Source organism: Copadichromis virginalis, linkage group LG3 (genome assembly GCF_057382275.1).
Source record: "Copadichromis virginalis isolate Kocher_CV1m ecotype Utaka linkage group LG3, C_Virginalis_male_GT1.1, whole genome shotgun sequence".
NCBI lineage: Eukaryota > Metazoa > Chordata > Actinopteri > Cichliformes > Cichlidae > Copadichromis > Copadichromis virginalis.
In genome coordinates this window covers 14,378,925-14,401,062 of record NC_140620.1, presented here as the reverse complement: position 1 = coordinate 14,401,062, position 22,138 = coordinate 14,378,925, and the positions used below count along the sequence as shown (strand labels likewise).

At 40.9% G+C, this 22,138-nt stretch overlaps 1 protein-coding gene and 2 long non-coding RNA genes across 4 annotated transcripts; 2 read left to right on the top strand and 1 right to left on the bottom strand.

Annotated features, from left to right (window-relative positions):
* Nucleotides 1–6: 6 nt before the first annotated feature.
* On the bottom strand, nt 7–2,228 carry LOC146712967 (uncharacterized). Of its 2 annotated transcripts, none has more exons than XR_014919266.1 (3): nt 1,881–2,228; nt 468–1,718; nt 7–302 (listed from the first exon to the last, which is right to left on the bottom strand). It is a non-coding gene; the product is annotated as an uncharacterized LOC146712967 (long non-coding RNA). The 2 variants fall into 2 exon arrangements; XR_014919265.1 differs by having other exon boundaries at nt 7–588; nt 1,661–1,718.
* A 439-nt stretch (nt 2,229–2,667) lies between these two features.
* On the top strand, nt 2,668–21,264 carry LOC146712965 (uncharacterized). Its single transcript, XM_085445914.1, has 3 exons — nt 2,668–3,227; nt 16,420–16,529; nt 17,228–21,264. Exons 2-3 carry the CDS (start codon nt 16,512–16,514, stop codon nt 19,232–19,234), a joined length of 2,025 nt encoding a protein of 674 aa, XP_085302040.1. The 5' UTR covers nt 2,668–3,227; nt 16,420–16,511; the 3' UTR covers nt 19,235–21,264.
* LOC146712966 (uncharacterized) lies at nt 6,302–7,268 on the top strand. The gene is made up of 3 exons (XR_014919264.1): nt 6,302–6,381; nt 6,467–6,578; nt 6,659–7,268. It is a non-coding gene; the product is annotated as an uncharacterized LOC146712966 (long non-coding RNA).
* Nucleotides 21,265–22,138: the final 874 nt, after the last annotated feature.

Here is a 22,138-nt window from a genome sequence, read left to right as displayed (position 1 = left end):
TTTTTTTTTTTATTAAAACCACTTCATAGAACATCACATCAGTTACAGTGTAGAATCCATGTCACTGGAGCATTTTGATTCAATAAACAGTAAAAAGGTGAGCTGTGAAGACCAAGGACAAGTGCAGTTCACAGGTTTTCTATCCAAGGAATCCCAGAAGATTGCATGGTGTCATTGCCCAGCAGTTGTTCGCAGGACATATGGACTCAACCGCAACAATCCCTCACACTGAGCAGCATGAAGTGACAGTGCAGAGGAAAAACTCCAGCAGAACCAGAACCCGGTTCAGTACCAGCAGCCATCTGGGTTTGGAGGAGAGAGACAGAGACACAGAACTACCAAAAGTATAATTTTTTATGTGATTGACTGTTGTTGTAATTCAAGCCCTGAGTGTAGAGCAGGTAAGATATAAAGTTGCATCCTAAATTCCATGCTCATGCAGAGTGTTTAGATTATGACTTTTTCACCTGATCATTTCTTGATGAACAGATGGTCTTTTAACAGTGGAACATCGGCCAGTTACTTCCAACTTTAACGCAGCTTGTAGTCTTGGAGAGCAGCACACCAAAACTGCATGCACAACTTCTGCTAACAGTGGAAACGGATTAAGAAATCCATGCAAACAGATTCATAAACCGAAAGAATATTATTTTACAGGATTAATGATCATATCAGCCGCTGGCTGATCACAAACCCTGAGGGTGTATACGAGAAGCAGAAGAAGCAGAGGGAATATCCCGTTTAAGTTTAGATAGTATTTGTAAAGATATTGACCATATCCTTTTCTGAAAGTGTGGATATAATGGATGGGGTAAGGTACTGACATGCTACAACTTTATAGTTGTTAAATTCTGGCTACAAGTATACATACCCATCTTGTACATGTTTTTTTTAACATTATTATCCTACCCAATTACATGTTTCTTTTAATCAGAGTATGCTGTTTTAATGACTTTACAATATCATTTACATTGCGTTCCTTACATTTTCCCAAATTGTATGTTATATTAATCCTATATTTCCGTTTTAATATTTCTAATGTTTGCCTTGTTTTCTTCACTGTCTGGTCTGCCTCTGTCTCACCTGTATGGATGCATTTACACCGAAATGTCCCCAACAAAGGATGTTTTAATTCACCACTATTCCAGTGAAACACGAGTCTCCCATCTTCCTGCTACCGGTCTGGAGTTTTTGTTCACCAAAGCACACACCAACTTCATACTGACGGACAGATCACTGCCCTTTTGCCGCCTCTTCTGACTGTGTTTTGTGGCTTTGGTTCACTTCACCTCACTCTTCCCCATTCTTGTCATTAAATCAGGCTGTTCTGCAACCATGGCAGCCAATTCACTATATGGCTTTATTCATGGTGTATTTTACCCCTTCACCAAAGGCCGTTCTCGTTTCCAACATTATATTTGCAGTGTTCGTCTATCTATCAATATCTGCGGAGTATTTTTTTAACGAGTATCCTATTTTCTAAAGCACAGCATGTAAATGGTAGCTCGGTTAGCAGGATGCTAGCATGTAGCGCTTAGTGAGACACGCCTCAGACGAGTTGAGCAAAGACCCCGTCTGTGTACTTTATACGTGAGCAACGGATTTAAATAACATTAACGTTTCAAAAGACAAACTTGAAGATAAATAACAATATACTTACCGGAGAATCGCCAGGGTTTGCCGCTGCCATCTTGCTGCTCCTAAATTCAAAACTGCCTCTGCAGACAGGCAGGGGAGGCGTGGAAATTGTCTTTGAGTTAGTCAAACGTTTTCCTTAGTTCGAGTAGATGATAAAAAAAATAATAAAAATAAATGGGATTTTAAATAGGACTAGGCGTTCTGTAATGATCTCTATTTAGGAGAAAAACTTAATCACTCACCTTTAAACAGCTCTCTTTTAGGAGACACACTGCTGGCTAACGGTGTCATGTGATCAAACAGCGTAATTTAATTGGCTGAGAGCCACTCGACTCGATCTGGTGCTGATTGCTCTGGCTTGGGTCATTAAAGTTCATCACTTTTGCAGTTGAATTTTTGCAGGCGAATTTTTGCAGGTGAATTTTTTTCAGGTGAATTTTTGCAGATGAATTTTTTGCAGGTGAATTTTTTTCAGGTGAATTTTTGCAGGTGAATTTTTGCAGGTGAATATTTTTGCAGGGAAATTTGGAGGATAAAAAATCAGTGTCATAAATTCAATGTCTAAAAATACTTGAATTCTGATGATACTATATTTCTTCCATACTGTACCAGTGTACCTGCACATGTGATGTGACAATAAAAGTGAATTGTTTACGTGAATTGTTCAAGTTCACTGCTGTAATAACTAATAATGATTAATATAATAACTATAATATTGGCCATATTATATTTACACTGACTTTAGTCTCATGAACAACATAATTGTTATTTACTAGCTGATCTTAAAATGACTGTTCAGTACAGAAATGAAGCCCAACAATCATGTTTTACAGTCATGTGGTCTCAGCCTCAGATACTTATTAAATCACACAAAGCTCGTGTAGAAACAAACGAACAAATGAACAAAATATGTTCTCCTTCATTTCTCTCAAACAAAGCTGTATGAAACGTTTCCAGCGGTTAGTATCATGGTTGCTAGGCAACCTGGGCAGCGCGACGGAGATCGACCGGTATTTCACAAGCCTCGCACTTCCGGCCTTAGCGGTCTTTGAGTACGCGGCCCTTGTGGACCGTTAAGGCTGCGTACTTTAGGGCTGCAGAACCTGAATTGGGATACAGCCTAAGGCTGTTCCAATTCTCAGCACCGGTCCTCTCTTTCCCTGAGTCCTTAGCAAATCTCCTTCCCACGATGACGTTTCCAACGAGGGCAAGAAAAAGAGTTTAGGAAAAGGAGATAGGCGCTACTTTTGAAATAACACCCCACATGGTTACGTTGGTCTGCTTAGTCACGTGACCGCACAGCAACAAATCACAGCAGAGCCGGAAAAGGAGGCGGAGCAAAGTGTGTGTGCAGGAGAGGAGTCGAGCAGAGAGCTGCTTTTTCATGAAACGGGAGTAAAGTAGTAAACTTACAGGAACATATACCACTGCCAACGTTGGGATTAATTTCTGCATCGATCTGCACACCCTTGTGTCCTGGATCGTAGCCGAGATCAGCGTGAACCACGTGGGTCTCTGCTCCCTGATCTGTTTCTTAAGACTTCCAGCTTCATCACGGAGTTTCTCTCGGTTTGTGGGCTCATCTAAAGGTAATCACCGAGCCAACTTTAATGTGGGTTCAGTTTATGTTGTTGCTGTTAAGAATAATAGATTGCTTGGTATACACTGGAGTTAGACAGACTGTAGAGTTTGTGATTGTCTGCAACATTATAATCTGGCGGTTGCTATGGGGTAAGAATACATACAGAAAAATAGTCTTTGAATATGAACAAAGGGTGCAGGGCAGGAGAAGAGCCAACCCCCAGGACAGGAAGCCACGGGTACAAGCGTGGGGGAGGGCTGTCACTGTGGAGCTCCACAGTAACCGGAAACACGTGACCTCCACAATAACCGGAAACACGTAACTTCGGTTAAATCGACTTTGACATCGAAAACTAAATTGCGTTTTTGTCACTATTGATGCTGCTGAGAAATAAAAATGTTTTTAAGTGGGGGGTTTTAACACTCTGGGTTTGTTCAAAAAAATTCACCATCCCCTAAATTGTTCGTGGCCAAAAGTGACACTTGCTGTTTCGCTGATTTATTTATTTTTTTACAGTACATCGCGTTGTGCGTTCTGATTGCTGTAGACCATTGTCAATCAATCTAGTCCAGTGTCTCCTGTACAGGAGCGGTCCCTAATAGGCCCACGGACCGGTCCCGGTCCGTGAGTCTTTTGGTACCGTTCCGCGAGAGTTGATCCTCCGGTGTGAAATGTATGGTTGTAGTTGTGTGTCTTATTTTGAAAGAACTATTTACGCGTTACCATAGCGACCAGATAGCGTTAAGAAGCAGAGAGGAGGATGTCACTGTCATTGTTATTGGCGCACAGCTCAAGTCACGTTTATTATTACATTTACAAAATACCACAGTTTCTTTTTTTTATTCTTTTGTTGTATTTATCCGCGACACCTTAAAGGTCGTTCCCTGAAAATATTGTCTGACATTAAAGTGGTCTGTGGCGCAAAAAGGTTGGGGACTCCTGCTGTACAGTACAGAATGCGTTTAGCTTGTCGAATTTACATAAATCTTTGATGCTAGCAGTGTAACTCTGAAGTGCTGTACTGTATGTTTGGAAGTTTTCTCCCAAACAAACACAACAATGCCGACGAAACGTTTTGCACCCTCAAATGCACCTTTAGGTTTCATTCCATAATACTGGACTTATGTTTCTACGAAGGTTTGAACTCTAAGAGTGTTTAAACAAAAGAGAAAAGTGTGAAAATGTTCATGCCTGTCTGAGAAAAGTGTATAAAGCATGTAGTGAGGGGTTTTACAGTCTTAACATCTGTAATAATTGTAAAAAATAAAGTTGGCTACTTCATGGATTTCACCTACCGCGGGTTATTTTTAGAACGTAACACCAGCGATAAACGAGGGACTGCTGTATTATTAATAGTAGAGTCTGGGACATCTAATTGATTAACATCAACATTGATTATTATGCACTATTATTTTTGTTCAAGGAGAGCCAAAAATATAAAACTCTCTCAGCTTGTTTGTTGCCAAAAATGGCCACTTTTTGTGTATGTTCACAAAATGCTATAAAATGTTTCTTAAAACATTTATCTACTTTTACCGACGTGACTCTTTAAAATAGCACCAGTCCTTTTCATCAAAATCAAAATTGTATCTAAATTTTTTACTCTTTATAGCCAATTAGGTTATATATTACCATTAACTTTTCAGATAAAACGGTGATAAAGTCCTAATGTTTTCATGAAACTTCCTTTTATTCCCCATCTGAGCATCGGGGAAAAGGCTGTCTTGCAATTGTTGAGGTCACTAGTGTGTGCCCCATTTCTTCCAGGATCACTCTCTTTATAGGTTTTAGTGGACTCATAGTACTGCGAAGTGGTTTCATGGTACAAAGGGATTGTATTCCAAGATCTGGGAGACTGTAGAAATGAGCAGTGATGCCTTTCCTACCATCTTTCCAGAAAAATAAGTGATCTGTAAGCTGTTAGGCTTACTTACAGCAGCAGCACTTTCTGCACCTGCATAAACTCCAGGACACATTTACTAACGATGTTTGTTGCTGTATGTGCTGCAGCTTTGAATTTTTTAATAATATATATTTTGTTAATATTTTGGCTATGGTGTCTTGTTATGAAATGTAAAAGAGTAAAAGTGTTGTTAGCAGGTGCGTCAAAGCTAAGTTTGACTGGGAAACTTAAAGCTCAATAGGCTGCATCAACAGAAATTCACTGCAGCCTATGTAATATTTCATGCGTCATAATTTATTCTACTCTATCTTGCAAATACATATTTGTGTGGCAATGTCATGCACAACACACACAACTATTAGATCCTTAAGATCAAACCCGTGTCATTGTTTTGGTCCACTGCAGTGCAGGGCCCTGTTTCAGGAAGCCGGTTTAGTGGAAAAACTGAGTAAGTATACCCTGAGTTAACGAAAACTCTGGGTTTTCGGTTTCACAAAGCGAGTTCAGCTGAAGCCTGAATGAGTCACTATGACGACACACGCCGTGAAGCTAACCTGCCCCCTAGCAGGTTTACTTCAACTAACCCTGACTGTCTCCGCCCCTTTGTCGGAAACCTGACAGTAGGAAGTGTCAGACATGGCGTGTCCCTTCCTTGAAGAGCCAGTAGATCGTGAAGCCCAAATCCTCCGCAGAGCTCTCCGCCGGGAGAGAGTGATTAGAGCGCGTTTGGACATTTTATCATTTCCTGATGATTTTCTGTGCGAACGTTACCGTTTCTCAGCACAATCTATAAGTTATTTGAATAACATCCTCAGGCCATATATTACGCATGTGACACATCGCGGACATTCTCTCAGTTCTGTACATATTATTTGTATTGCACTTCGGTTTTTTGCAAACGGGAGCTTTCTGTATAATATTGGTGACGCTGAGCACGTTTCCAAGGCTACCGTCTGTCGGGCAGTCAGGAATGTTAGAGTTGCACTGAAACGTCTCCTGCACTCATCTGTGGTGTTCCCCGGTCACAGACCCACAAGATTCATCAAAGAGGGATTCCACAAAATTGCAGGTATCAGGATGACCAAAACTTAATTTATGATGTGGTGATATTTGAACTACTACTTAAATTTTACATTTATTTTTACGGTTCCCAGGCGTGATTGGCTGTACAGATGGCACTCACATTCCAATCATTGCTCCTTTAGTAAATGAAGGAGACTATGTGAACAGGAAGTCTTTCCACAGCATTAATGTACAGGTACATAGTTCCCTGTAGCATTTCAAACTAACAAATTATTTCATCATGGTGATGGATGCTAATTTGTGTTCTCTGCACTGTGAAGATCATATGTGATGCTGCCAACATTATCACAAATGTGGAAGCCAAGTGGCCAGGCTCTGTTCATGACTCACAAATATTCCGTGAATGTACACTGAGCACAAAATTTGGACATGGTGAGTTGAGAATACTTTAAAATATATAAAGACCAATTGCTTCAGGGACATTTGAACTGAAGTGTACCCTTCTGTCTTAGGAGAGTTCACTGGCTACTTGCTTGGTGATAGGGGGTATCCATGTTTACCCTATTTGCTTACCCCTTACCCTGACCCTGAACCGGGCCCACAGCAGCGATATAATCTGGCTAATTGCAGGACAAGAGCCAGAATTGAAATGACTATCGGAATGCTTAAGGCCCGGTTCCAGTGCCTGCAAAGACTCAGGGTCACCCCAGAAAGGGCATGTGACATTATTGTTGCATGTGTGATTCTTCACAACATTGCCACAATTAGAGGAGAACACTGTCCTTCTGAACCAAACATCAGCAGTGATCCAAACCATGAACATCCTGACCCTCCCACGGACATACAAGATGGAAGCGCAGTCAGAGACACCATATGTCACAATCATTTCTTTTGACCCATCACCTCAACATGTTGAAAGACGGAAAAACAGATTTTTTGTTCAACTGGCTTTATTGGTCGCCTGTGTTTCCTGTACACAAAGTATTAAAAGATGTAAACCTCATAAAGTGTCTCTGTTGCTTCCTCCTCTGTAACAGCTGTCAATGTTTCTTCATTATTTTCCTGTAGTAAGGAAATTAACAACATTGCTGTTCTACTGTAAACTCATATAATCTGTGGAGTATTACTCACAACTGCATGTTGGTCTGGCTCAACAGGAGGCTGCACCAGATGCAGTACACCACCACCATCAACTGATAGAATATGAGGTTTATACAGGTCACTTATAACTTACAAGGGACCAAATGGCAATTAACAAACATACCAATCACCTTACACTTCATTGTCATTATGCTCTCAAAGACAACCAAGACTGAGGGAAGGCAAAATCAGTAGGAAAATAACTTCACTACAAAATAATTCATTATGGTAAAGAGTTTATCAAATGAATGAGCAGCACTGCAAAGGTGACTGTGAAGAAAGGATGTATGCACATCATGTATTATTTTGAATTTACCTCTTATGTAGGCACTTGTGTCTTGCGGGGTTATTGACTCAGAGGATGTCCCCGCAGAGATGCCATCGGCCACAGGGCGCCCACTGTTTTGGCTGAGGGCCAACTGCTCAGCCTCTGTGAGTGGTGGTGGTGGAGGACCCCCACCTGTTTTTCGGGCCTCCGCTTTTTTTCTGTTGGCTATAACGGGCCACATTTGAGCAGAGTAAGCAAATGTGTACTTGTAATGTGCTCAGATAATTTCAAAAAGTGCTTACAGAAAGAAAATTAATGTAGCCTCTAACTGCAATTGATTTACGTGGGACAAACAGACCAAGCACTATGGCTCATAATACAATTACACCTTACCTGTTTGGACTATATTTTTATATTTCATTTTTACTTGCTGCCAGGCACGTTTGGGGCCTGTTGGGTTGCACCTGCGCTCACATCACGTCACAAAATAAAATGTATAAAATAACAAATAAAATAACATATGATAAAATAACGTGTTAAATGGGTGGAAATCCCTAGATCAATGTTTATATTAACACTCACGCATTGACTCTGTCGGCTATGTTTTGCCATGCATGCTCCCTTTCTTTTGCAGCTGTGGCTGTGTTACTTTTTTCCGCGGAATTTGCATGTTATCGGCATATGCTGCCATCAGAATTTCGGCCTCAAGCGCTGTGAAATACATTGACCGCGCCTTCTTTCCCTCCGTCTCCATGGTGACTCGCTTAATCTGTGCTCCGCTTATCAGGGCTTTATGTATCCTCGTCCGCGCGCTTCACTTGGGGTTAAAGCAACTCCGCGTTGATTGAACTACTTGTTATCAGCCTTTCTGAAACCGAATATTCCGAGTTGGACAGTTCGGGGTTACTCAACCCTGAGTATCGTTTTTCACTCTGAGTTTTCTAAACCGGCTTCCTGAAATAGGGCCCAGTAGTCAAAAAAAAGAATAAGTGAAGTGTCCACAATTGGCCAGGATAGAGCCCAGTGTTAATGTTTAAAATGTATAAAAATATTATTGATTACAATTCTTACTGTTAATATCAACAATAAGCTTTTTATTTTGAAATTACAACTTCAAAAAAAATGCTGTTACATTTAATGCTGTTACACTGTAATCCTTTATTATAAGTATGGACACAGAATAAAGTGAACAACATTTTGAAATAAGTTTAATTTGAATTTTGTACTACGTAAAAAACAAAACAAAAAAACAACAACATATTAAACAAACAAACAAACACAGCCAGTGCCTTCATTTGTCCATTACATGTCATAGCACTGACCCTTAGCCCCTGCTCATCAGCACATGCTTTCAAAAAGAGCTCCATGTCCTCTGCAAACTGAAAAACAACGAGGAACAAGTCCCTTGCTCCAGTGTCTTCTTCCTCTGACATGTCTCTTAAGACCCTCTGCTGGTCCCCTTGATTTAAGGACAGATATTTTGGCATTGTTACATGTCCACGGAAAAGTGCCTTATTTTGGACAACCCACTGCACAGCAGGACACAGATCTTCAACAACTGCTGGCTCCTGTGTCAGGCAAATGGGGATGAAAACAGTTATTTCTCTGTTGCAGAACAGTTTTTTAACAGTTGTAGGAGCCATAATTGAATGTATTGAATTTTGATGATCACTGGGTTTTTATTTGTTTGGTTGTTATGGGAGTCACGTGGGTGCTAGCGGTGACATAAATGGGCGTTGTCAGTCTGTCATTCATGGGTTTTGATTTTGACAGAGAGGAGGGCTCGGTAGCCGTAGTTTTTGTTGACCGCTGCACTACATGTTTCGCTTCGTTTATTAGAGCCTGTGATGTTGTAAGAGTCTGAATCAGGAGCTGATGATATTACTCTGTAAACTCTTAAAGCACTTTAATAAACAAGCAAACAATTCCATCTCTCGCATTATTGCGTAAAGTTGACAGCGCGTCAGGCAAATAGGCAGGCTCCAGCCCCGGCCTGTAGCGACTGTGGAAGTCGCTACAACAGTTATTCAAATGTCACTAACCATGTAATTACACTACTGTTTAAAGTGAATACTGACCTGACTGACTTCCTGGAACTTGCGCTTTTTCAGTCTGAAAATTGGCACGTGTTGTCCTTCAAGCACAGCTTTGGCTTCCTCTCTCCAGTGTGCAAATAGCTTGCCAGAGCTACGAAGAGTAAGGCCACAGTGAGGGCATGTCATTTTCATGGACTTTCCATCAGCTGCAGTTTTATTGAACACAGAGGGTGGAGCATATGAATGTTCTAACAAAGACTCAGAAAATGGTTCAGATACCGAAGACAAAACCTTGGGGGGGGGAGACGGGGCTCCTCGAAGAGTACTGCCGGAGGAATATGGGTCTCCTCGGAGAGTTCAGCGGGGAGCAGTCCTGATAATGGTGGCTGACTTGGCATTGAAGAATGCTGACAAGACAATATATGCCTTGCCATATCCCCACGCCGTATGATTGTAATCTTACAGACAGGGCGGTGAAAGTGTCCTGTTGTCCTGCAAGCCAGCCTGCACCGGCATATCATTTTATCTGTAAGAGAAAAAACAAACAAACAAACAAACAAACAGATGTAATTTAAATGTAGTTGTATAGAATGCAATCAATTTGTCTAACAATCAGATTGTACATGTTAACAAAAACATCCAAGCCAACCTCAATAATGAAAGCAAAATGGTATGGATCACAAAAGTTATGTCAAGAAAAGTGGTGAAAAGTAAATAAAAATATATTTTATAAAAACACTATTTTTGTTGCAGATGAATGCACTGAACTGTACAATATCAACAGCAACTTTTATGTCAACAAAGATACTGCAGAAGTGCTTAAAAAAAGTGCATATTTATAACTATAAAGTATATTTAATACAAACATACCTTTGAAAGGCAAAGCATTTTTTTATATGCACACTTAGATGCTCCTCAATCTTTGCCCTGACAGTAGGGCTGAAAGTGGGGCACAGAGGGCAGTGAAAGAGTCCTCTGCAACACGTGTTGCATTCCTGCAATTCTGGCTTTAAGCCCGAATTCCGGATTGATATGTGCATCTAAAACAGAGAGAGAAACAGATAAACACCATATATACATTTAAGTTAAGGTTTTAGCAGAAATAAGAATTTACAGTTGGCATGTAATAGATTTGGGAAGAAAATTCTTGAAAAAAACCCACAAATATTTTACAAGACACTTTAATTTGTGAGACATGTTTCTATTGACATATAACAGTCAATTGAACAGGGGCTAACTAAAATCTGGGCAATAAAAAAGCTGTACAGAAAAGAATGACGAATAGAAGTATTGATAAATATATAAATCTGTTTGTGATGAAATTTACAGTGTTGACGCTAACAGTTTAGATACCTCTGTTTAAAAAGCACTGACTCGACTTTTTAGTCAAGTCGAAGTAAGAAGTACAGGGTCTAAAGTATAATTTATGTACAAAATATTGAAGTAATCTTGCGTCCAAAGCACGCGTGCGGGGGGCTGATTTACAAATGTACGCATTACAAAGTACAGATACGCGTGCTAAAATGTGAGAAGTAGAAGTATAAAGAAGTATACAGTAGGCACAAAAAAGTACAGCAGTAAAGTAAAGATACCAGAAAATTCTACTTAAGTACAGTATTGAAGTATTCGTTATTTTGCATCTCTGACGCCAACAATAAATCATACTCTAATGCAAAATGTGTTTTTTGCTTCTTCTCGCCCACAGAAGCCGTTAATCCAGCTCTCTTACTTAAACCAGGCCCAGGAAAAAGCATATCTGTGTGTTTCTCTGCCATGGAGCACGATGAAAAAACATTAAAATAAGGAGGAATGTTTTTGTAACGCAAAAAAAGTGTTTCATAAAGACTTAACCAACCTTTGCGATCAACTTGCATGACTTCCACGGTATCCATGCGTGTTTACGGCTAGTGTGGAGGTCACGTGTTTCCGGTTAGTGTGGAGGTCACGTGTATCCGGTTACTGTGGAGCTCCACAGTGGCTGCAGCCAGGTGCTCTTGTCACTACCCGATCCGTACCGGAAACCCGATCGGTACCCCGCATGTGCGAAAGGTGTCTACTTCCGGTCGAAGCATTTTACGATAGTTACAGGTCAGAGTATCTGTTAAGATGTTAAAAATAACAAGTATCTCTTAACATGTTTCCGATAATGAAACATTTAATATAATGTAGACAAAAATAAAAAAATTAAAAGATAGTGACAGATCGGGACTCCCGATCCTTACTGCGCATGTGCAAAGTCAGACCGTACAAATCGGGTCTACCCGATCCGTACCGCGCATGTGCAGGGGTTTTCTTCTTCTTCTGTTCGTTTAATGGCAGTGTACTCCCCAGTGTACGAGGACACCGCCACCTGCTGACTGAGCGAATGAACCCTATTGTAAACTGAATTAGCGTCATTACAAACGTGTGTTAAATTTGATTTAGTGATAATCGAGTGTGTTTATGCTTGTCGGTGTGGAGAGGATTGTTGGAAAAGTGATGATAATGTCCGCTATCACTGTCAATTGCCAGTAAACACTTCATCTGGCTGCTGAATCTTCACGTGACATATTATAAAGTCTGTATTATTAACTCTGTCATTAGGCACCATTCTTCTTATTTTACGGCGCTGTTGTTCAATCGGGGAACGCTTTCTGTTGAGGAGAAAAGCAAAAATTTGTTGCGGATACGGATTATTCATTGTTTAAATGTCCTGGTAGTCGAAAAGGAGGCAGAGCTGCTGAGAAATGCTAGGAGCTAACTGGGCGCTAACCATATCATTCAAACATATTGAATGTCGCAATGTTGGCAAAGAGAGGAAGTGACGTAAGATTTGCGCATGCGGGGTACCGATCGGGTTTCCGGTACGGATCGGGTAGTGACAAGGGCAATCAGCCTGTAGAATAGGACTTCATAGGGCTTTGGAGTTGACGTCACGCCACAAAGCATTGTGGGAGCGCAGCGTCGTTTTCGGGGTCTACGAATCAAAACAAACACACTGTGTTGGAACGACGACTACAAGAAAGATGCTTAAAAGCAGCTCAAAAGAGAATGGACTGTATAGAGACCGATTGCGTCCAGAGGCGAAGTGGCGGTACTTGCAGAAAATAGCGTGCATTGGAAATGTGGACCCGTATGAAATACGGCCGTGGAGTAGAAACCCTGAAGACCAACCGCTACTGACGTAGCCTGACATATTTTCGGACCTTGTCTGTGGAATCAGCGCGTACAAGTCGTCATTCAAACAAAGGTAAGTCAGCTCGAGTACTGCGAGTGAAACGCGTTTGATTTCCCTGCAAACATTCACATTAGTGCAGCATAAATTCATTCATGAGGGGAAATTACAGTGAGAACATGTGGAGGCTGTTAGATGGATAACATAGTGAGTTCAGTGCATTGATGTGACATTGTCCTGAAGGATTGTTATTCTTTATGGTTAAAGAAATTGCACTATTCATATTTATTATAAATAATCCTAATTACACATCTTGCTTCCATGTTTGTATCCTGTGTCACTAAAAATACATTTTATTTTAGTTTTATACATTGATCAATGACCTGCAGAATCTCCTTATCATATTAAGTGATTCATAATTGTCACTTTATGCTTTCTCCATCTCTAAAGTGATGACATCCTTGCATTACATACTTTAGGTTCATTTTCTGCAGGCAGGTTTCTGACAGAGAACAGGCAGATTTACACTATAACATGCAGCGTTCTATAGATGGACACATAAAGAAATGAAAAATTACATGTATGTGCTAACTTTCTAAACACTTTGTTACATTTATGATAAAGTAGATAAAACACATTTGTGTCGGCCTTGGCTCATAGTTCTTGTCTTTAAATGAACTTTGTCTGTGTGTGTTTCAGGTCCTGCACTCTCAAAGACTGAATGAACCAGCATCGCAGCCATGGGTCACTGTGAGCATCACAGGGAAGGTTGAAGTCGCCCACTGCAGCTGTATGGCCGGAGTCGCAGAGACCTGCACCCATGTCGCTGCTCTTTTGTTTAATGTAGAAGCAACAATGTTGATCTGTGGCATAAGGACTGTTACAGATGAACCTGCATCTTCAGCTGCCCAAAAAAAGGCTCTTGTTCAAAACATAAACAGAACATCTGTATTGAAAGGTAAAAGGAGCCGTCCTCAAAAAAGAAAAATCCCACCTGCTACTTTGGAGGAGTTGTCACCGCTATTGGATACTGTGCTGGTACACAGTAAAGCTGTGGGTTGTGGGAATGACCCATAATGTTTTATCTAGGGGTCTAGATTTATGCCTGTAGTGCACTGCCGTGTAAATAATTTGCATTTACTGAATATATACTGACTGAGTCCCACTGTTCAAAAGTTGAATAAAGAAACAAACTAATTTTTGCCTCTTTTTTAAATTTTATTGAAACCACCTTATAGAACATCACATCAGTTACAGTGTAGAATCCATGGCATTTATCAGAATCAGAATACTTTATTCATCCTGAGGGAAATTAGGGGTTACAGCAGGCAGCACGCCAATGGCGCATGCGCACTCACAAAGGAACCTTCTGACCAACTTTACACAAGCATCACATTGGGCAGACATGTCAGAAGGTAGGCTGATAGGAAAAAACAACGAAAATACACTATATGAGGTAAGAGGAGGAGAAAAAAAACTCCACTCAGACTGAGCTCCTAGTGGGAGAACAGTTTGATAACAGAAAAAACACCTCAGCACAAAAGCACATGACTATCAATACACCATAGAAACACAAGACAAGCAACAGGGGCGGGTAAAGGGTAAGAGAGAGCCGGTGTAGACAGCGCATCCGGTCCTGCAGCATGTCTGTGCTGGTCCAGTTGACTGCTATCTTCCCCGGTAGGGCACAAGCATCGAAGGCGTTGGAAAGGGAGGGGGGATGAGTGAGTGCTTATCAGTGTAAGTGTGTGTGTGTGCGTGTCCATAGTTTAGCTGAGACAGTGTCCTTCGGCCTATCAGGCTAAGTAAACAGTCCTCCAGCCAATCCAGGTGTCCTTGCATGGGACGGGAAGAATAGCCGTAACACAGTCGTTATCAGGGAGTGATTGTTCGGCTCCAGCCTTGGGCCTGCAGCTGGCGCCGTTATGGGGGTCCGCAATCTCAATGTTGATTTTGTAAATTTCCATGCGAGCAGCCCAGGAGAATTTTTGGCTGCCCTAACACTCCGACACTGGCCTCTCGAGCTCCCGTTGGAGAGCCACGATCCTCCCCATGATGGTATCAAACTTCTTTTTTTTTTTTTTTTTTTTTTTTTTTTTTTGGTATCAAACTTCTGTTCCGTGGTGTTGTCATTCTTTTGATTCTGAGACCTCAAAGCTGCAGTGATCCATTCCGTGATGTCGTCCAGCTGTCGCTCAAGGGTCTCATTTTGAGCAGGCCTCTCTCTGATGTATTCCCCCATACGCTCAATGTTGTTGCTTTGAGCCTTCACAGCAGCTGTAAGCATCTCCAAGGTGTTGACCATATTACGTTCGTTGTGAGAGGTCGCGCCTCGTCTCATCTCTTCAATTCCAGCGGGCAGCCTTGGGGGGGTTTGAACAGCCGGTTCCGCTCTCTTATTTCTCCGATAAACCAGGGCCAAGCCAACTCCGATCAGCACGAACCCTGCTATCATGGTTCCGAATAGATAGATATCTTCAGCGTCCTCGATCGACAGTCCCGCCAGACACATGACTCTCCAGTTCTGCCACCCGTCCATCGTGTATCCGGCAGGGAAAGTCCCTCCAGGGCACTCGGGCTCTCCCGAGCCCAGACTTCTCGTTGAGAAAAGGGTGTCAATAGCATTCAGAGACCAGTTAATCAAATCCATAATTCTCTTTTAGGTTTTAGAGAACGACCGTGTGAGTCTATTCCAGGGAAAGTAATGCACACGAAACAGACAAGGACATAGAGGCTAAGCAGGGAAGATAAGGGTGAGGAGGAGAGGAGAAAAGTGCGACCGCCTTAGCTGAGAGCCAAAGAAGAAAAATGATTTTATAGTTTACAAATGACAAAATGTTTACACAAAATCATGAGTGTTTACATGATATCATTCACTACAAACATTACTTTATTTACTGTATCTTTTGAAAAAATACAGCAATTTTAACAGCACAAGACTTAAGAATATTTAACAGGAGCAGGTTTCATTTTTCCCTCGTTTTATTATCACACTGTTCACCAAACGCAGCAAACCTTCACCATCTTATCCTGAAGGGCCACCTCTTCACCCTCACATGGAAGAAGTAATCTGATTGGCATGGTGGTATGTTTGAAGCAGGTCCCTTGTGTAGCACTGGAACCCAGTCACGATGTGATTCATCCATTTAATAGGCTGGTTTGCTGCAATAATGCCAAATAATTAGCAACTCTATAAATAGAAGGTAGTTCTGCAAAATCACTCAGTAGGATGTTTGTTCTAATTTGCTATGAGCTCAGAGCGCATCGAAAATAAAACTAATAGGCTATAAAGATTGATATGAACATATTTAGAACTTACCGGAATGAAAATGTCTGGAGCACCAACAGATATTTGGAGATGGAATAGAACTGCACGTCAGCTCGTCTCACAGCTGCTCTCCAGGCTGGACGCCTTTGTTTGGTAACATCGATACACGAGCTGCCTCGTGTTGCTTCCAGGTTGGGAAAGAATGGCGCTGGCCAGTTGCCGTGTTTTATAACATGATTGACATGGCAGCACTGAATGCACATGTGCCGTATCAAGCATGCACCAGGATAAAGGAAAGACTAAATACTTTTTTGCCCCACTGTATTTGTGTACATGACAGCATTGCTGTCCAGCATTGTGTTTATCAAAACTCTTTTTACAAATCCTGCTGTGTGTGTGTCCCCCAGGTGATTAACAGGAGGAGAAGAGTCTGGTGGTGCAACGGAGGAACAATTTCATCCATTTGGACTCAGCTCAGCCACTACAGAGGAAACAATCAATGACTTCAACACAAAAGGTGAGAAAAATATCACAGTTACAATTAGGGATGCACCGATACCGATACTGGTATCGGGTATCGGGGCCGATACTGTGAAATGTGTGTGTACTCATACTCGTAAAAGTTAAGCGATACCATGAACCGATAATAATGTAGCCCGGATGGGAATTTGGGAGTAGACACTCATAATTCCCATGGACTTAAACGCCACGGTAACATAAGGTGTTCACAGTTGATGTTTTGTGATGTAACTGTACCCAGAATGTAATTTGCCCTGTAATATGTCACAAGGTAAATACAGGTAATTAGAGCAATCAAACTGTTATGTTAATCATAAAGTATTATTTTATGGTATGTAACTCTGAATGGAGTTTAAATATTGTTCAGAGTTCTAATTTCTTGTAACAGAAGTTACAAGAAAATACAAAGATCATATTTTATAAGCACACATTGAAACAACAATATCATCAGTTGAACTTGAAATTTCTTATGCGTAAAAGATTTTCTCTGCTGATCAATATTTCTTCAATAATGTCATTTTCATTACAACTCTCATTGTAGCACATCATTGTAATGTGATACTGCCACCAGAAGGTGGTGGAAACACACCAACAATGTGTTTGTTGACATGTTTGATTCAACCAATGGAGGGAGTTTCAGTTTGTTCCACGACTGCATTTCACTCACTGCCTCTGTTTGTATCTCTGTCACTGCAGGACCAACATGGAGCAAGAAGTCAGCGCTCTCAGGAGGCCGACAAACCTCACAGAAGAAAAGGAAAGAAAACCTACAGCTGTGATGAGGGTGGAAAGTCTTTTACCCAGGCTGGACACCTAAAAACACACCAAGTCATCCACAGTGGAGTTAAACCTTACAGCTGTGACTTGTGTGGAAAGTCTTTTACCCAGGCTGGAACCTTAAAAAAACACCAACTCATCCACAGTGGAGTTAAACCTTACAGCTGTGACTTGTGTGGAAAGTCTTTTACCCAGGCTGGACACTTGAAAAAACACCAACTCATCCACAGTGGATTTAAACCTTACAGCTGTGACTTGTGTGGAAAGTCTTTTACCCAGGCTGGACGCTTGAAAAAACACCAACTCATCCACAGTGGAGTTAAACCTTACAGCTGTGACTTGTGTGGAAAGTCTTTTACCCAGGCTGGACACCTAAAAACACACCAAGTCATCCACAGTGGATTTAAACCTTACAGCTGTGACTTGTGTGGAAAGTCTTTTACCGTGGCTGGAAGCCTAAAAACACACCAACTCATCCACAGTGGAGTTAAACCTTACAGCTGTGACTTGTGTGGAAAGTCTTTTACCCTGGCTGGAGACTTGAAAAAACACCAACTCATCCACAGTGGAGTTAAACCTTACAGCTGTGACTTGTGTGGAAAGTCTTTTACCCTGGCTGGAGACTTGAAAAAACACCAACTCATCCACAGTGGAGTTAAACCTTACAGCTGTGACTTGTGTGGAAAGTCTTTTACCCAGGCTGGAGACTTGAAAAAACACCAACTCATCCACAGTGGATTTAAACCTTACAGCTGTGACTTGTGTGGAAAGTCTTTTACCCAGGCTGGAGACTTGAAAAAACACCAACTCATCCACAGTGGATTTAAACCTTACAGCTGTGACTTGTGTGGAAAGTCTTTTACCGTGGCTGGACACTTGAAAAAACACCAACTCATCCACAGTGGAGTTCAACCTTACAGCTGTAACTTGTGTGGAAAGTCTTTTACCCAGGCTGGAACCTTAAAAAAACACCAACTCATCCACAGTGGATTTAAACCTTACAGCTGTGACTTGTGTGGAAAGTCTTTTACCCAGTCTGGAACCTTAAAAAAACACCAACTCATCCACAGTGGAGTTAAACCTTACAGCTGTAACTTGTGTGGAAAGTCTTTTACCGTGGCTGGACACTTGAAAAAACACCAACTCATCCACAGTGGAGTTCAACCTTACAGCTGTAACTTGTGTGGAAAGTCTTTTACCCAGGCTGGAACCTTAAAAAAACACCAACTCATCCACAGTGGATTTAAACCTTACAGCTGTGACTTGTGTGGAAAGTCTTTTACCCAGTCTGGAGACTTGAAAAAACACCAACTCATCCACAGTGGAGTTAAACCTTACAGCTGTGACTTGTGTGGAAAGTCTTTTACCCAGGCTGGACACTTGAAAAAACACCAACTCATCCACAGTGGAGTTAAACCTTACAGCTGTGACTTGTGTGGAAAGTCTTTTACCCTGGATGGACACTTGAAAAAACACCAACTCATCCACAGTGGAGTTAAACCTTACAGCTGTGACTTGTGTGGAAAGTCTTTTACCCAGGCTGGAGACTTGAAAAAACACCAACTCATCCACAGTGGATTTAAACCTTACAGCTGTGACTTGTGTGGAAAGTCTTTTACCCAGGCTGGACACTTGAAAAAACACCAACTCATCCACAGTGGATTTAAACCTTACAGCTGTGACTTGTGTGGAAAGTCTTTTACCCAGGCTGGACACTTGAAAAAACACCAACTCATCCACAGTGGAGTTAAACCTTACAGCTGTGACTTGTGTGGAAAGTCTTTTACCCAGGCTGGAACCTTAAAAAAACACCAACTCATCCACAGTGGACTTAAAGCACACAACTGTGAGTTGTGTGGTAAGGCTTTTGCTCTAAATAGCGACTTACACAGGCATCTAGTTACCCACTCTGGAATTAAGGCGTAGAGCTGCGACTTTTGTGGAAAAAGTTTCAGTGACAAACGGTACCGAAATATTCACCTACGGATTCACACTGGAAATGATGTTTCCTGCTGTGATCAGTGTGGGAAACTGTTTGCAACAGATGCACAGTTACAACAACACACTGAGGAGAGACCTTATAAATGTGACCTGTGTGAGAAGACTTTTAAAGCTCCAAATCAGCTGAAAAAACACCAACAGATCCACTCCAGAAAGTAACTCTACAAGTGCAGTTACTGTGAGGATGTATTGATTTTTTATCTTGTAATTTTAACCTGATTGTTTGGAAAAAGTCTGATCAGTAAACTTATGGAGTTATACTGAATGAACTGTTTGGAAAAATGAAGAAGTAACCTGAGTTTTATAGTGTAAACAGTAAAATGTAATTGGACGTTGGCAGAGATGCTTTTTATTTCAGGCGACGTTCAGGATAAAAACGTTGAAGGAATTCCCTGATTTACAATGTCTTTGTTTAGGAGTGGAGCAAAGAACATGGATCCATTTCTCAACCCTGTCGTCACTGTGGTGGTGGGCAAGCGTTTCTCTTTAACCTTTGTGGAAAAACCTCCAATCACGAACGGGACCTAAAACCACATCAACGTAGCCACACTGGAGACAAAATGAACTACTGCAAAGAATGTGGGAGAGGCTTCCACACACCAAGTACATTAAAAAACATGAACTCTTCCACAGTGTGGTCAAAAAGCACATCTGTGACCAGTGTGGGTCATCCTTCACCACTGCAGGAGGGACACCATACAAGTGCAGACACTGTGACAAAAGCTTCTCACAATCAGGTCATCGTAACAAACATGAACGTACACACATGGAAGTGAACTTCAGCTGTGACCAGTGTGACAAGAGCTTCAGGAATCTCAGTGCATACTCCGAACACAAACGATCCCACGCTGTAAATAAACTGTTTCACTGTTACCAATGTGCAAAAACCTTCACTTCATTATCTGCTCTGTGCAAACATCAGCCTGATCATGCAGGACTGAAATCACTGGATCACAATGAATCTGAAGAGAGAGAAAGATCCTCTTCTGGTTTCAGGGTCAGACTTAAAAACCTTGAGATCAGGCTCCACAGAGTTCAGATGGAATCTCCTGTAAAGAGTGTCAGCTGATGCCACACTTGGATCTGATGAGGTAGCTCTGATTTCTGGACCTGCAGTGAATAATCCTGAATGTTACATTTAGGAAGCTGCATGTCTAGATATGCATATCAAGTTAATTTTTTTCCTTTGAGGGATTTTAATTCTCTAAAATTATCCCTGTTACATTTTAATCTTTGTTCCCTTAGGACACAGTAGTGTTTAGTAGTTGTACTTGTTACTGTATTATTAAAGTTATAGGAATGTCTTTTTTACCAAACTAATAATGTATCAGAATTGCAGATATGGATATATATTTCAATTTCTTTCATTTGAACTTTCTTAGTGTTTCCAAAATTAACTTTTTTTTAATGTATTCATTTAATGTGTTACCTCTGTTAAATTTCAACCCTTCATTCATATTTAACCTTTTGCTGTTGTAAAATCTTCTCTTAAATCATTTTCTCCCAAAACTACAAATATTTTCACAGCAGTTGCTCTTAAAACCTCCAAAATGAACTAAATCTGTCCACCAGCTTTGAAAAAACACCTGCTGTGACTTTATGTCCAGAAAAAAAGAAACTCAAGCTGAACTGGTTTTGGGCTGTACTTCCATGTAATGCCAGTTTGTACCAGAAGATGGAGCAGTGAGTCAGTGTAACCTTTATTCAATTAGGCAAAGAACACAATCTTATTCACAGTGGCAGCAAAGAAATGTTGAAAGTTAAAGTGTTAGTTATATTTGAAACTCAAGCTGAACTGGTTTCCACATGTTCTGCAGCTGTTTTCTTGTTGATTTGAAGTTTGTATTATGAAATCCTGATAATGTTAAAGTGTTAGTTATATTTGATGAAGTCTGTGTAGAGTTTATCTTATTAAACAGTTTGGTGTGAAAAATAAAGAAATGGTCTCAGAACAAGTAGTTTGACCCATTATTTCCGATTCAAACTAATTTAACTGTTTTCAGTGGTACATGTGGAGGTTTATCACAGGAGGCGACTTGGCTGTTCTCCACTCACACTGAAGAAGGATCCTGCAGCTCATTAAAAACTCTAAAATGATCTTGAAAGAACATATGTTTGATTTTTCTTAAAAACATGCTGTTGGCATGAAGCTTTGAGACAGTGTTTTTAAGAGTCATTGTGGTTAACATCTCACACATTCCAATAAAGCAGATGTTCCTGCATTGCAACAGCGGTTTGCAGTTGCAATGCAGGATTGTGCTGCTGCTCGTCTACAGGACTCTCATGGAGCACCACTTTGAAACTTTGTAACTCTCTCTGCAAAATACAATATATAAAGACCAATGCTGGGCAATTAATTATATAGTTACTTCTTCAAAAAAGTTACTGAGTATTGCAAACAACAAAGATTTTTGCAGCTGTTTACCTAAAAATGCTGCTATGGGATTTTTTTTAAACAAACATTTCAAACTATTTACAGAACAATCAGGTGTTCTGCATCAAATCTGATGCCACACAAATTATTTGTGCCTCTCCAAAAAATAATTTCTGTCCACTATGAGATAAAGGAGAACATCAAAAGCCTGATACCTGCAGGCCTGACAACAGGAGATGTATCACTCCTGTAACATTTAGCAGCCGCCTCATTGTTCTGACACACACAACAAAACTATTGACTACACTACACACTAACTATACAAGATTTGCGCTAAACGTTGCAAATCTCTCACATCTCAAAACACTGCCGTCACTCCTAAATTTTCCTCTTCTTAACAACTTCCGTTTCTTAACAACCAAATGCCATGTTTTGATTGGTCGGCATGGTACATT